We start from the raw sequence: 17,086 nt of genomic DNA, 5'->3' as shown, positions 1-17,086 counted from the left end.
CGTAGGAATGGCGGAAGGTGAGAGGCACACAGATAACAAATACACGGTGAAAACCTTCAAACACTAGTGTAAAATAATCTCTGTGTGTCTGTGGCACTAAACATCTAGGGTATTTTCCAAGCAGAACGTTTTCATTCAAAAATTAGAAAGTTTGTAATGTTTAAACACTTACTTACAGTTTATTAAAACTGCTTATTCCAAAGAGTTATTTAAAATAAGTTTTCCTTTTAATGCATTATTTTAAAAGGGAAATTTAAAAATTAAAAAAATGTAATAACACTTAAGTAATACAGAAAACCATAAATCTCTTAACCTTTAATACCAGGACATATACTCTCTAATGACATTCCAAATACTAATAAAAAAATCTGAACAATGAGACCTAATTTTTGACTAAACTATACTATCAAATAGTCCATTAGAAACGTAGGTTCAACAAATACTGAGAAACTCAAATTTTGCAACACTGTAGCCAAAACTAACACAGAAAATAAAATCAACTGTTTTTCTGAGCCTTGTCCAACTGTGGTCTCAGCCCATTAGCCAGACATGGTGTACTACAAACAAGGGCTCCACCCAGAAAAGACAGACTGATACTACTGACATGTGCTTATGTGAGAAGCGGTCAATACTTATCTAAAGCAGGACACTCATTTTATAATCATATCAGGGAAATAAAGCTTTCCTTTAACCAAAACATTTTGATCAACAACAAGTGTACATGTGCATTCAAAAATACTTAGAAAATGGAAGCTTTATTTTCAGGTATCTCTAAAATAATCCCTTCATAATATATCTGTCTCTTAATACAAGGAAAAGGTTATCTTGAATTGCAATACCTTTGTATTTTTAATGTGAGACTCAATCTTTTGTTTGGTAGAATCCAGTTCATTGGACGTCTTTTCCTTGGCCTCATTTATGTTGTTTAGCTGATGAAAGAAAAATAGCTTTTTGACATTACCTCATGAAAGAGTGACCCAAAAGCTAACACTCAAATGCTCGCTATGTGATTCCTTAGGCATAAATATTTCAACAGTGACTGAGTCTTAGGAGCAACACTTCTGGGTAAAGGCTATGCAGTTTCTGTCACATGCTCACCTGCTGCAAAGAGTGCATTCAGCCTTAAAACGCCAGAGATGTTCTTATTGTGCCCGCTACCTAGATAAGAGAATTTCATTCCTACTGTAAACATAGCTTTATTCTTAAAATCCTACTGGACCGAATGCCAGAAGCAGTGGCATCTCTGAGGGAAGAAGAGAGAACAGTGCAGGAGACTGTTGCTTCACATCAAGAGGGTATCCACTGGTCCCTCACTCCGCATGACAGCTCCGGGGTCAGTCCCAGGCAGTCCTACTGGGAAGGCTGTGGCAGGTCATCAGGTGGTCCTGCTCCGCCTGTGATTTATTTTCTTTGACAGTTCATTCTTCTTTCTGTCAGGTTGCTCTTTTGCTTTCTTTGCGGCCACCCCTTGGTCTCCCCACTGCTGTCTCTGGCACTGGTTCACAACAAAGCACATTACTAAGCCAAAGCCTGCTGAGTCGGCTTTTCAACTGCGCTGAGGATCATGTGACATTCATCCTCCCAAATACCAGCTCGCCATGGGTAATGTTCCCAGTTACTCCGCGGCTTCCAGGCCCAGGCTCCAGAACTTCAAAACGACTGACGATCCAGGTTGTCTTGTCTCTCTAGGAAAGACTTAGTAATGTCTCTTCTTCAAAGAATTCAATTATTTTAATGGTCACTTTTTTCTTGTGAACAATTAGAGAAGGTGTTTGTAAAACAGATCAATCCTTCTTTGTCCACCCTGCATACTAAAATAAAATAAGCCACTACCAGCCCAGTACACAAAGTGAATTTGCAGGGTTTGAGTTACATAAAACAAAGAGATTAAGTCCAAGCTATGTGGCTTGTCTGAGGCTACACAAAGATCTGTTGTTTTGCTAACTAATGCAGTTACTACATATGCTAATTTGACAAGAAATATCTAGACAAACTCTTCAATTTTTAAAGCATGAATTCATAAAATATTTTAATACCCAAGAAAATTATTAACTCACATATTAAACAATACAAATGAGATGACAAACAGAGGCATGAGCCTTTTTAATCTGCAAATTAACAGCTTTCAGTCTACATCAAACAGATTATTTGTTTTCAAAAACTTGTAACAACACTTAGCTCCCTTTAGAGCAGGAAAATTTCCGTTTTTTATTAAGATTTCTGTGGTTCAGAAACCGCTAAACTCCTAATGAAACCTAAAGTCTACAAGCTACCCGAAGATCATAAACATGCTGACATTTAAGTGGAGAACATTTCACTTAAATCCCCTGCACAGGTAAGTTACTCAAGCCAAGTGACAGCGTCCTTTCATTGTGTGTCTGCAGAATTACAAAATGGGAGCAAGACACTACTTGAGGCCACACTTGAAGAAAGAACAGTGACGAGGGTTTATTATTTCTGTATCTGTGAAGCTGTCAATTCAACATCCCCAATCTTTTTGACCTCTGTAACGAGCAAGGGCTGCACACTGGTACTGCCTGAAGGCCGTGCGGAGCCAAACAGTCCACGTGTTACCTCATTAGATGCATCTTCCAGCTTGTTCTGGTAATCTGTCAAGGTCCGCCTCAAAGTCTCAAGGACAACAGAGAAGCTGGGGGGCTTATCTTTGTCCTTGTGGACGCCTGGAGAAAAGTATAGGATGAAAACACACCCTTACAGTCACATAGGCTCAAAAGCTAAGCAAACAGTAACAGAGACATTACAATTAGTAAGAGAGCCAAGAAGACATGAAACACTGAACAGAAATATATTCTCTAGGCACAGGGCTGTGCAGTCAACTACTGACACTGTTTCTAAATAAATGACCAAACTGGAAGTCATAATGTCGTGAATCCCCATGCATCTTTACCCTCATACCACCAGCAGAGGAGTATGTACCTATCACCCAACAATCAAAGCATCTCTGCCTGCACTGTTTAGAGGAATTATGCATATTTCCTATCTGTTTATAGTCAGTCAGACATTTTAAATAAGCTATTTTGCTTAAGCAATAACTTCAGAATCAAGAATATATCATTTCCTACTATGCTTGGAAATACTCTTTAATACCTACAATTTTCAAATTGTAATTTTAAATAAATAATAAAAATGCTACTAAACACATAGCTCACACCATGTTTTGAATAAAATACTCATAGCTTATATGTATTCCAAAAATATTAATCTTTCCATATTATACCCTCAAACTACTTTACTGCAGTTGGAACATAAGTCAAATTAACAGGACAATCAAGGCTACATGGTCAAGTGTAACTCCAAATATTATGTCAAAAGAATAAAGGGTAATACTACATTAAGCTGATACTTACCATTCTATAAATATTAAAATTTAGTCTATAAATATTTAGGCAAAAGTATTTTTCTCTCCATTATATTTTTTTATAATCCAACTATTTCACTATATTAGAAACATTTTCAATAAAGAAAAGTGTTAAAGAAGCATTTGTGAGGTAGGCATGGTAACATGTCTTTAATCCCAGCACTAAGGAGATAGGCAGACAGACTTCTGTGAATTGGAGGCCAGCCCAGTGTACAAAGTGAGTTTTAGGCTAGCCAGGACTAAATAGTGAGACTTTGTCTTTAAAGACTAAAACTAAATAAAACAAGAGTTTGAAAAGCGTGTCTTATGGTTCACTCGTCCACATAGCTAACTGAATTCCCACTGTGTATTAACACTGGGCATTAGACGTCTGGAAGTGAGAAAGGTCAGTGCAAGCAGAGGAAGAGGGAGTGGCTACACAATGACTGACGTCACTCATCCATTTCTCAAGTAGTCATGTGCTGGAACTCAGGGGACAAGAAAGAAGGCAGAGTAAAGAGAGGATGGGGAGCAAGTTCTCAGTCAGCGATACACCAACTTCATTCATCTCGGAATATGGCTATTTAGTGCTTTAATTTGGAGAAAATGTAATAAAGTTAAGACATTTAGCTTAAATACTGTCTCCAGTATAAATACAAGTTAGATTTTCTTAAGCTAAGATATTCAACTTAAAAAGTAATGTGAAATAATACTTACTCTAAACAGAAAAAATACACGGCCTGAGACACAAGACCAGAGCAGATGACACGGCTAGGACTCGCTCTGAGTTGGAAAGATGATTCACTACACTTTTTCTCCAACACAGCATTTTCTTTCATTAGTTATTAGGGGAGTCTCGTAAAACATACCCTGATCACACTCGCATCCACCCTCCCACTCTCGGGCCCTCCCCACCAGGAAGAAGAAAAGTGTACCAAGTCTGCTTTGTGCTTCCCATCCACACATTGAAGCATGGCAGACTCCCAGCCCCTTACGGAAAACTGAGTCCTTCCCCACCCCCTCCCAGAAGCCATCTTCACATGAAGAGCTACATTTCTGTATCGTTACCACAGCTTTCAATGCCTCTCTTCAATAGCCTCATGTCTAGGAGGGTTGGCGCAGTGGCCTTCAGTGTCTCTCCTCAGTTATGAGTCTGCAGCCATTGATACCACTGCAAAAGATGCCACCCTGCCAGTAGCAGCCAGGGGCAGCATGGACCACAGACATTAGCATGGCCTCCGGCAGTGATACAGACCATGAACATCAACACAGCCACCAGCAGCAGCAAGACCCTGGTCATCAACCTCCAGCAGCAGCATGGACCAAACACATCAACATGGTTTCCATTAGCAGCCCATCACAAACATCTACATGGCCTACTGCAGCAGCATGGACCAAACACAGACGTCTCCTGTGGCGGCCCTGATTGACAGCCTTACTGATCTCTTACACAAAATTAAAATAGGCATAATTTTGCTATTACACAAAATTCAAAAGCAACCAGAAAACCTGCTATATTTTAGGGAGAAAACTTACTCTCAGAAATTCAGAGGAATAAAGTCATCAGAATATGAACATTTATGGGTCAATATATACTCTCCTTACTGACTGATGCATACATTTCTATATTAGATATAATTAAATTTTGCCTAAAAATGTTCACACAATAAAGTTTCCTTGAAGTGTAAATTGTACTTTATTGTCCTACCAACACCTACAATAAAGTGAATGACTATCCTTAACACGACAAGAAAGGATAAGAAAGGAGGAGGACAGCAAGGGAAGGTGGGCGAGAGGAGGGAGGGGTCAGGGAAGGAAGCTGATCTCACCAAATAATCCCTGCACCACGAACAGGAACTTAATATGCAATTAGAGCCACCCAATCAGAGGTTTAAAAATCCCACCAGGAACAATAAAGAAACTATTCAGAACCGTGGTTGATAATTGGCTTTTTCAGAAGTTAAAGTCAAAGAAAAAATAGCCACAACAAGCAAAATTACTGAATAAATTATAACATACATATGAACAGAGAAAACTTCTTACCAGTAAGTTATTTGTCCATCCAGACTTGATATTCATGACCAGTGTTGTAAATAAGGAAAATAGGCTTAAGATCACTGTGAGTAACTTAATGCCGGCTTTTACAGTAACAAACAACAGACATACACTGTAAAAGAATACGTGAATAAAGGAATAAATGGCTACCTCAGGCTACACTTTCATTTCAATTCAAAATAAGCTGGTTTCTCTCTCTCCCACTGCATGTCTCTGCACTCAGACTTTCATGCCTTGTTTTATGGTGTGAAAAGGAGACCTCCCAAAGTTCCAGGTAGCTACATGGGGACGTGCTGCTCACTGGGGTGCACTTGGCAGGGCTGGGGAGCAGCGGGGTGAAGCATCAGTTGGAGTTAGCTGAAACAAGGAAAGAATGGAGCAACGTTTGGACACTTCAATATCTGGAAAAACTGGACACCAGATTAGAGCTGACATTATTTTGTGAATCAACAGAGCTTACAGAGGTCAAATGAAGTTGACTCTGACAACGGTCTCTCTAGGATCTGCAGGTTCCTGACCCCACTTCACAGTTACTTCCTTCATTTGGAACACAAAGCTAGAGAAGACAAATGCAACATCAGGGGCCATGTACAGTCTGGACTGTGGATGGTGACATTACCAATGACAACCAAGTGTAGAAGAAGGCAGGTGGGAGTCACTACAACTTTTATCTACTAAAATATAAATGAAAAATGACACCATGTTTTGGGGAGTAAACATGTCGAAATTGGTGCCTCCAGAACCTGGAAAGTAAGTAGTGGCTTCTACCACATCGCCACCAACTGGCACCAACTGGGTGCGGCAGGGAGCAGATCTGAGGAGACATTACTGTACCGAGTGAGTGCAACCACTTTTACAGCTGCCATTAGGAACAGTTATGTTGTTAGTGCTAGAGCGAGCATTTCCCAGCAGCTGGAATTAAGTAACTCACTCTGTCTCTCTACTGAAATACTGTCCCTCATCTGGCAGGACAGTGACGGATCTTCATTTCTCTGCTTTAGAAATGCATCACTGCTAGATCTACATCTACCTAGTCTATAAAAACACCAACCGACTCTCCGTTCATGAAGGTACCTTATATATGTTCTTAGTCTCTTCTAAATCAATAATGCTGATTAGTATGGTAAGCAGAGAAGAAACTTTTAGGATTTCGGAGCAAAGTAGTTCATTCTCTAAAGATAGCTATTCTCCTCTTCAGAGGTGACTTTGGACTTGCTACTGGTCATCAGCTAATAAAGACATGGCCAGCAATGTGCCATGTGACCTGGTGTGGACCATCGCAAAACAGATGGTGACTGATTCGCCAACCTATAAATTTCACTCAGTCATCAAGTAAAGTGGTACACACAAGAGTGGTCTTGGCCTCGGGGTTGGGGATTTAGCTCAGTGGTAGAGCGCTTGCCTAGCAACCAAAAGGCCCTGGGTTCGATCCCTAGCTCCGAAAAAAAGGAAAAAAAAGAAAAGAAACCACCCAAGAGTGCTCTTGGCCTCATCCTGAAAGCACAAGTTATACAGACCTTATAGATCTATTATTATTATTATTATTATTATTATTATTATTACTAGGTCTACTCTCCTAAACCATACTTGGGATGCTTGGAATGTTCCCCTTAACCAGATGACTAACGGGGGTAAAATGAACCTCAAAGTGTTTTGATGTTACGATGACACCACTCAAAACTAGACAGCCACAAGGGCGCTATATTCCCACTTGAGAATGGCTCTCAAAGTCAGGAAAGAAGTCAGTCTGGACAGATCATCTAGTGAAGGCTTGACTATGGTCATCCTTGCAGCAAAAGGGCCATAGATATAAATATATGCCCATTTATGAGCAGTATCTAAGTGCTTGGCTGAACAGTCAGACCTCAAAGAGCCTAAATAAAAAGCTGGTAACAGAGTCGTAAAGGAAGAATATGTGGAGGCCTTCTCCAAAGAGGCCACGAACCCAGCTCACTGTCAGGAGCAAACAACCTTAACAATCACAAAGGCAAAATAAAGCCCTCTACAGATATAAGACATCTTCTTTCCCCAATACCTGTGCCCATGCTCAGTTGAACAAAGGAGTCATGTCAGCAGAAATGGAGGAATTCCTCTACCTCAGCAACATGTAATTGGATTCTCCTAGGCTCACTGGATTACGGCCCCTACTGAGTGCCAAGTTGTCAGCAGCAAAGACAGACAGAGGGTCCATCACACATCGGGTAAGTCAGCCAACTACCAAGCAGCAACACTATTATGCTGAGGCGTTTCCACCATGAAATGGACAGTGTTTGGTTCTTACAAGGTATATGTGTATAACTTTCCTTCCCTGACCATATTTCTGATGAAATCACTCTCTGAAAATTCACTTTATTCCCTATCATGTGTCCCAAGCACCATTACTTCAAAACCAGAGAATTCATTTTAAAATGTAAGAAATGAAAAATAACATGGTTGGTTTGCCTAGAAGTCACTGTTCATACTGTTGCCATCACTCCGGAGTATCTGACAAACACACAAAAAATTAGTCAAGTGGCAATCTGAAAACTCACGGTGTCAGACCGATGGCAGCATTTTCGGTATGAGGTTAAGACCCTCCAGGAAGCAATACAGTCTGAACCAGCCATCATATGGGGTGCTGCTCCTCTCACTGTCCATGGCTCCTGACATCAAATGTTGAAATCACTGGCTCACATCACTATTGCTCTGCGTGATACAAGAGTAAAGATCTGTTTCCCTTCCCAGACTATGGGCTTGGCTGCTTTAATTCTTAATTCTCAAGGAAGAATGGCTACAAGAATGAACTACAGCAATGGTGCAGTTAACACCGCTGATCTGACGGCTGCCTCGTCTCCACACAGGGCCACACGGCAGGGAAACAGGAACAAAGAGTTCTTTCTGTACTGGGGAAGTTGGTATTTATTATCAAGGGAGAAATAGTAGAACACCACAGAAAACCTAATAATGATAGTGAGGCCAGGCTTGGTAGCACATGCTATAACGCCATCATTTGGGAGAGGCAAGCACATCTCTGAATGGAAGTCTAATTTGATCTACATAGAGTGTCAGGCCAGCCAGCACTGAACAGTGAAACTGAGGCTCAAAATGCAAACAAACAAACAAACAAGAGTTAGTGATGGGGGAAGGAAATTGTAACATATTATAAATGGGAGCAGAGTAAGAAAAGATGGAGGACTGAGTCCAAAAGCAGCACCGGCCTCGCTTGTTCCTCTGTCGCTGTGTAAACACTATAACCAAAAGCAGTCAGAGGAGGAAAGAATTATTTCAGCTTACAACTTCCAGATCACGCTCCATCACTGAAGGAAGTCAGAAAAGAAACTCAACCCAAGAGCTTGGAGGCAGGAACAGAAGCAAAGCAGAGGCTCGGGAAGAACTCTGTTGACTTGCTCAACTTGCTATTTTATATAACTCAGTAGCACAAGCATCCACTCAGGGGACAGCCACCTTCCTCACTCGATCTTCAGTTAGATCCTCCAACTCATAAGCTGGGCAGTGCATCAGACAGGTAACACACACAGGAGGTGGACCGAACTTTTCATTCCATTTCTCTAGCTCTATGCTCGGGTGTAGGAGCGTGCGCGTGTGCGTATCTCATGCATGCAGTGCCAGTGGGGGCCACAAGAGGGCATCAGATCCACTGGACTGCATAGGATAGATCCATACGGACTATACTAACTCCAGACTATACAGCTACACACTGCCACATGGGTGTTAGGAATCAAACCCTTGTTCTCCAGAAGAGCAGCCAGAGCTCTGAACTGCTGAGCATGTCTCCATTCCCCACGGGTTCTTTAGTCTGTCCAAGTAGAAAGGAAATAGTATTTCTACAGTGTTACAAATTCCAGGAAGGAAAGGCTAAAGGAAAGTCCACCATGGTGAAGATTCAAGACTGAACAACAAGGAAAATTCTGTCAACAGTCACAGTCTGGTGTCTGCCAGCTTTAGAGTACAGCAGACACTGTATTAGAAGAAATAATATGGGGGTTGGGGATTTAGCTCAGTGGTAGAGCGCTTGCCTAGCAAGCACAAGGCCCTGGGTTCGGTCCCCAGCTCGAAAAAAAAATAAAAAAGAAAAAAAAAAGAAAAAGAAAAAAAGAAGAAGAAATAATATATTTGAGGCAGAAGACTGCATGGGCTTTAAGCAGAAACTGACCCTTCCCCAACCCCCATCCCCTCCAGTGGAGAACAGAGGGGATTTGAGCAGTGCTGCTTCACTATCCATGGCAGGTAGGGAACAAAGTGAAGAGAAACGTCCCTGACTACGGACAGGGAGGAAGTCTTGTCTGACACAGTAAGAAATCATGGAGAAATTTCTACACTACATAAAGAACCGTACATCTTCTCCACTCAATCTTCCTGGTGACTACCACAAGCTCCCAGGGACTACTTTAATTCCAGATACTTCATGGCTACACTGATAGCTACAGAAATTAAAATGTAAAACAAAGCTAGCCGTGCTGTTGTGTACCTTTAAACCCAGCACACAGAAGGCAGAGGCAGGCAGATCCCTGGGAGTTTGAAGCTAACCTGGTCTACATAGCAAGTTTGAGACCATCCAGGGCTATGTAGCAAGACCTTGTCAAAAAAAGTTAAGAAATTTAAACAGACTTCAGCATTCTTTTCATTCGTTTTTAGTCATAGTCATTAGCTTCCAAGTGACTATACCACATACTATAGTATACAACAGTGAGTGTAGACAACTTAGATATGGTAAGGAATGCACTGAAGAGTGTGTAAACAATGTGTGACAATAATAAGTGCTCTGGCACACAAAACAAAATCCACCAGGGAAAGGAGAAAAGCGATGAGGCAGGACACGTAAGAATGTGCAGCGGGTAACTTTCAGGGACACTTGGACACAGATGGGCTCTAGGACAGTAGGAAGGAGCAATGCAGATAAACACCACTGAAACAGCAACGACAGCAGCAACAACAATAATAATAACAGCCCTCCATCTACAGGAAATGTCCACCATAAAGACCTAAGACAAGAGCACACAGGAAGCCAGAGGACCAGAACCCAGGCAAGGGGATTAGCAGCCAGTGAGGTCAGCAGATGGGAAAGACAGAAGCCGGTCACTGCTTGTGCTCCGGCTTCTACATGACATGCAAAGCCTGGGCAGCTTGGAGCAAAGGAATCCATGCTCTCACAAGTTTTGCTGCTGTTCTCTTCCGGCCTCACTGAAAAATAATTGACTGTGAGTTCAGGCAATCCAGTGATTTGTTGTATATTCCCACTGTGAAGTGGTTCTCACAATTGAGTTAATTAACACATCCATCATTGTATATAATGACTACTTTGTGGGCATGGGAGGGCAGCAAGGACACATTACGGTCTAATCTCTTCACAACTTTCTAATATAATATGCTGTGGACTATTATTAACCAGAGTTATTATGCTACAGGTTGGGAGCCCTGAAAGTGACTCATCTTCTAATTGAGAGTTTAGAGCTTCCACGTTCACTCATCACCCTGACAGTCAAGAAAGAGGACTGAAGGGAGCACGGATGGAAACACGGAGAACAGTGCCCAGGCAGAGCAGTGCCACAGACCTCAGGAAACGAGGTGTAGGGGCCACGCTGGAGAGAAGAAAGGCGATCCTCTGTGTACACACAGTCTGAGCATTCCAGGACTGACTCGAACTTTGGTCATCTGCTGTCTGAAGGCAAACTCACCACTAACGCTCACTCCAGAAAGCTTCCTCACACACACGACCACAGCGCCCAAGCACTGAGCAACCCTGTCAGAGCTGGACCGAGATTAATTCATGGTAATAATTTTCTATCATTTTGCTTTAATTAAACAACAGAGTTATCCAACATTTGACAGTAATTACTGACAACAGCTCAATACTTAATAAGTAACTACTATTTAATTTTAATGTTGAATATTTAAATAAAAAACAAAGAAGGCTATGTAATGATCTAATAAAATTGCAGATAAAATATATCAAGGATGAAAGCAAATTGAAGAAAATAAACAACAGCACTCCAAGGCGAGCTGGGATAAGTAGAAACAGAATCTACTGTAGTAACAACCCAGGATGAAGCAGGTCCTCGGTAGGTACGTGAGCCTGGGGGAATTGCTCCTTCACAACAATTCATCAGAGGAGAATCGATTGAAGACACTACTGACAGGAAGGAAGGCAGGTACAGAGTCACACTGCATCACGACAGACCGACACAGACAGTGCAAAGTCAACTCTACACCCAAGCCTCAGGAGTCAAGAGGAAGGTACACTGTCACCTCAGCCTGTCAAGAGCCACCTCTGAAACAGGATCCACCTGGTACAAGGTGCAGCTGCTGAAAGGAGAAACTATGTCATGGCTGGACCAGAAGGAGCATGCGAGGAAAAAAATGTCCTGACTTTCTTCTCCCACCCTCTTAAATCTCCTACTGGAACCCACTGTCCAAACCTAATGAGAAGTCAGAAGGCAAAGGAGCCCAAATGATGGAAATCACCTTCACAGAGCATGAGGCAGAGCATGCGCACAAGGAGAATGGATCCGCCATGGATGACCAAGAGCAAATGACCGTCACCAACTTCTGAATGACAATATCTCTATACCAACCCAAGAATCCTTAGCCAAGGACACGGTCCTCCCCTGGCAATGCATCTCCCATAACATGTAGTGTGTACACATGTAAAGAATCTAAGGTTTAAGAATACAGATACTGGTGCCAACAAGATGGCTGAGAAGGAAAAGCACCGGCCACCAAGGTTGATCACCTGATTCTATCCCTGGGATTCACATGGCAAAAACAGAACTCAAATTACACAAGCTGTCCTCTGACTTCCACTATGACATGTTGTGGTGTGTGACACACACGCACACACACACGCACACGCACACACACACACACTTTAATTCTTTTAAGATTTACTTATTATATCTTCCTGTATGTATGTAAGTGGAACCAGAGTCAAGGGTAGTTATTAGTCACCATGTGGTTGTGGGGAACTGAACCTAGGTCTTCTGCAAGAGCAGCCAAGGTTCTTAGTCTCTGAACCATCTCTCCAGTCCCCATAATTTTTATTTTAAATCATTATTTAAAAATGGGAATGAAAAGTTATATATGAACTTAATAAAAGCACAGCTAAAGGCATGAACTCTAAAAGCAGACTGAGAACTCAACAGGGCATACCCCATGTCTAACAGTTCGGCAGCTATAAGATTATCAGATCCCTCCTTCCACTGGCTCCAGGACAACAAGCTTTCCTAAAATCCTACTAAAGAACTCCTTCTCGCCAGGTGGGGGTGCCCATGCTTCAGTTCCAGTATTCAGGCAGCAGAGGCAGGTGGATCTCTGCGTTTAAGGCCAGCCTGGTCTACAGAGTGAGTTCCATGACAGCCAGGGCAACACGGAGAAAACCTGTCTTAAAACCCACCCCATTCCTCCAAAAAAAAAAAAAAAATCCCTTCCCAAACCCCTTTCAGGTACCTTGAAAAATATGTATAAGGGGATTTACTTTTATATCCTTGAGGTTATAATCACATCATAAAAACAACTCCAAAATTGAGACAAAAGAAAACAGGTAGAAAAATAAAAGCTGGCCCAGGAGCGGCAGGACCCCTGTGCCTGAGACACCACCAGAACCAGAAGGAAACAGACCGGATAAACAGTTCTCTGCACCCAAATCCCGTGGGAGGGAGAGCTGAACCTCAGAGAGGCAGACAAGCCTGGGAAACCAGAAGAGACTGCTCTCTGCACACACATCTCGGACGCCAGAGGAAAAAGCCAAAGACCATCTGGAACCCTGGTGCACTGAAGCTCCCGGAAACGGCGGCACAGGTCTTCCTGGTTGCTGCCGCTGCAGAGAGCCCGTGGGTAGCACCCCACGAGCGAACTTGAGCCTTGGGACCACAGGTAAGACCAACTTTTCTGCTGCAAGAAAGCTGCCTAGTGAACTCAAGACACAGGCCCACAGGAACAGCTGAAGACCTGTAGAGAGGAAAAACCACACGCCCGAAAGCAGAACACTCTGTCCCCATAACTGACTGAAAGAGAGGAAAACAGGTCTACAGCACTCCTGACACACAGGCTTATAGGACAGTCTAGCCACTGTCAGAAATAGCAGAACAAAGTAACACTAGAGATAATCTGATGGCGAGAGGCAAGCGCAGGAACCCAAGCAACAGAAACCAAGACTACATGGCACCATCGGAGCCCAATTCTCCCATCAAAACAAACATGGAATATCCAAACACACCAGAAAAGCAAGATCTAGTTCCAAAATCATTTTTGATCATGATGCTGGAGGACTTCAAGAAAGACGTGAAGAACTCCCTTAGAGAACAAGTAGAAGCCTACAGAGAGGAATCGCAAAAATGCCTGAAAGAATCGCAAAAATGCCTGAAAGAATTCCAGGAAAACATAAATAAACAAGTAGAAGCCCATAGAGAGGAGACACAAAAATCCCTGAAAGAATTCCAGGAAAACATAAATAAACAAGTAGAAGCCCATAGAGAGGAGACACAAAAATCCCTGAAAGAATTCCAGGAAAACACAATCAAACAGTTGAAGGAATTAAAAATGGAAATAGAAGCAATCAAGAAAAAACACATGGAAACAACCCTGGATATAGAAAACCAAAAGAAGAGACAAGGAGCTGTAGATACAAGCTTCACCAACAGAATACAAGAGATGGAAGAGAGAATCTCAGGAGCATAAGATTCCATAGAAATCATTAACTCAACTGTCAAAGATAATGTAAAGCGGAAAAAGCTACTGGTCCAAAACATACAGGAAATCCAGGACTCAATGAGAAGATCAAACCTAAGGATAATAGGTATAGAAGAGAGTGAAGACTCCCAGCTCAAAGGACCAGTAAATATCTTCAACAAAATCATAGAAGAAAACTTCCCTAACCTAAAAAAAGAGATACCCATAGACATACAAGAAGCCTACAGAACTCCAAATAGATTGGACCAGAAAAGAAACACCTCCCGTCACATAATTGTCAAAACACCAAATGCACAAAATAAAGAAAGAATATTAAAAGCAGTAAGGGAAAAAGATCAAGTAACATATAAAGGGAGACCTATCAGAATCACACCAGACTTCTCGCCAGAAACTATGAAGGCCAGAAGATCCTGGACTGATGTTATACAGACCCTAAGAGAACACAAATGCCAGCCCAGGTTACTGTATCCAGCAAAACTCTCAATTAACATTGATGGAGAAACCAAGATATTCCATGACAAAACCAAATTTACACAATATCTTTCCACAAATCAAGCACTACAAAGGATAATAAATGGTAAAGCCCAACATAAGGAGGCAAGCTATACCCTAGAAGAAGCAAGAAACTAACCATCTTGGCAACAAAACAAAGAGAATGAAAGCACACAAACATAACCTCACATCCAAATATGAATATAACGGGAAGCAATAATCACTATTCCTTAATATCTCTCAATATCAATGGCCTCAACTCCCCAATAAAAAGACATAGATTAACAAACTGGATACACAACGAGGACCCTGCATTCTGCTGCCTACAGGAAACACACCTCAGAGACAAAGACAGACACTACCTCAGAGTGAAAGGCTGGAAAACAACTTTCCAAGCAAATGGTCAGAAGAAGCAAGCTGGAGTAGCCATTCTAATATCAAATAAAATCAATTTCCAACTAAAAGTCATCAAAAAAGATAAGGAAGGACACTTCATATTCATCAAAGGAAAAATCCACCAAGATGAACTCTCAATCCTAAATATCTATGCCCCAAATACAAGGGCACCTACATACGTAAAAGAAACCTTACTAAAGCTCAAAGCACACATTGCACCTCACACAATAATAGTGGGAGATTTCAACACCCCACTCTCATCAATGGACAGATCATGGAAACAGAAATTAAACAGTGATGTCGACAGACTAAGAGAAGTCATGAGCCAAATGGACTTAACGGATATTTATAGAACATTCTATCCTAAAGCAAAAGGATATACCTTCTTCTCAGCTCCTCATGGTACTTTCTCCAAAATTGACCATATAATTGGTCAAAAAACGGGCCTCAACAGGTACAGAAAGATAGAAATAATCCCATGCGTGCTATCGGACCACCACGGCCTAAAACTGGTCTTCAATAACAATGAGGGAAGAATGCCCACATATACTTGGAAATTGAACAATGCTCTACTCAATGATAACCTGGTCAAGGAAGAAATAAAGAAATTAAAAACTTTTTAGAATTTAATGAAAATGAAGATACAACATACCCAAACTTATGGGACACAATGAAAGCTGTGCTAAGAGGAAAACTCATAGCGCTGAGTGCCTGCAGAAAGAAACAGGAAAGAGCATATGTCAGCAGCTTGACAGCACACCTAAAAGCTCTAGAACAAAAAGAAGCAAATACACCCAGGAGGAGTAGAAGGCAGGAAATAATCAAACTCAGAGCTGAAATCAACCAAGTAGAAACAAAAAGGACCATAGAAAGAATCAACAGAACCAAAAGTTGGTTCTTTGAGAAAATCAACAAGATAGATAAACCCTTAGCCAGACTAACGAGAGGACACAGAGAGTGCGTCCAAATTAACAAAATCAGAAATGAAAAGGGAGACATAACTACAGATTCAGAGGAAATTCAAAAAATCATCAGATCTTACTATAAAAACCTATATTCAACAAAACTTGAAAATCTTCAGGAAATGAACAATTTCCTAGACAGATACCAGGTATCGAAGTTAAATCAGGAACAGATAAACCAGTTAAACAACCCCATAACTCCTAAGGAAATAGAAGCAGTCATTAAAGGTCTCCCAACCAAAAAGAGCCCAGGTCCAGACGGGTTTAGTGCAGAATTCTATCAAACCTTCATAGAAGACCTCATACCAATATTATCCAAACTATTCCACAAAATTGAAACAGATGGAGCCCTACCGAATTCCTTCTACGAAGCCACAATTACTCTTATACCTAAACCACACAAAGACACAACAAAGAAAGAGAACTTCAGACCAATTTCCCTTATGAATATCGACGCAAAAATACTCAATAAAATTCTGGCAAACCAAATTCAAGAGCACATCAAAACAATCATCCACCATGATCAAGTAGGCTTCATCCCAGGCATGCAGGGATGGTTTAATATACGGAAAACCATCAACGTGATCCATTATATAAACAAACTGAAAGAACAGAACCACATGATTATTTCATTAGATGCTGAGAAAGCATTTGACAAAATTCAACACCCCTTCATGATAAAAGTCCTGGAAAGAATAGGAATTCAAGGCCCATACCTAAACATAGTAAAAGCCATATACAGCAAACCAGTTGCTAACATTAAACTAAATGGAGAGAAACTTGAAGCAATCCCACTAAAATCAGGGACTAGACAAGGCTGCCCACTCTCTCCCTACTTATTCAATATAGTTCTTGAAGTTCTAGCCAGAGCAATCAGACAACAAAAGGAGGTCAAGGGGATACAGATCGGAAAAGAAGAAGTCAAAATATCACTATTTGCAGATGATATGATAGTTTATTTAAGTGATCCCAAAAGTTCCACCAGAGAACTACTAAAGCTGATAAACAACTTCAGCAAAGTGGCTGGGTATAAAATTAACTCAAATAAATCAGTAGCCTTCCTCTACACAAAAGAGAAACAAGCCGAGAAAGAAATTAGGGAAACGACACCCTTCATAATAGACCCAAATAATATAAA

General features: G+C 41.3%; 1 protein-coding gene across 17 annotated transcripts in view; it reads right to left on the bottom strand.

The window, feature by feature from the left end:
- The window catches only part of Ccdc171 (coiled-coil domain containing 171), a 483,978-nt gene that overhangs the window by 361,352 nt on the left and 105,540 nt on the right, over positions 1-17,086 (bottom strand). For 13 of the 17 annotated variants that reach the window (XM_039110657.2, XM_039110659.2, XM_063288312.1 and 10 more), the window contains 2 exons: positions 2,575-2,681; positions 840-929 (listed from right to left, as the gene is read on the bottom strand). In XM_039110657.2, coding sequence (XP_038966585.1) covers positions 840-929; positions 2,575-2,681 — 197 coding nt within the window. Of the gene's footprint in view, positions 1-839; positions 930-2,570; positions 2,682-5,401; positions 8,099-17,086 lie in introns of those variants that run through there. The other 4 variants (XR_010066462.1, XR_010066463.1, XM_063288318.1 and 1 more) reach the window with 3 other exon arrangements.

This window comes from Rattus norvegicus, chromosome 5 (assembly GCF_036323735.1).
Source record: "Rattus norvegicus strain BN/NHsdMcwi chromosome 5, GRCr8, whole genome shotgun sequence".
NCBI classification, from domain to species: domain Eukaryota; kingdom Metazoa; phylum Chordata; class Mammalia; order Rodentia; family Muridae; genus Rattus; species Rattus norvegicus.
The sequence above is the reverse complement of the archived record's forward strand: the minus strand, read 5'-3'. Positions and strand labels throughout refer to the sequence as shown.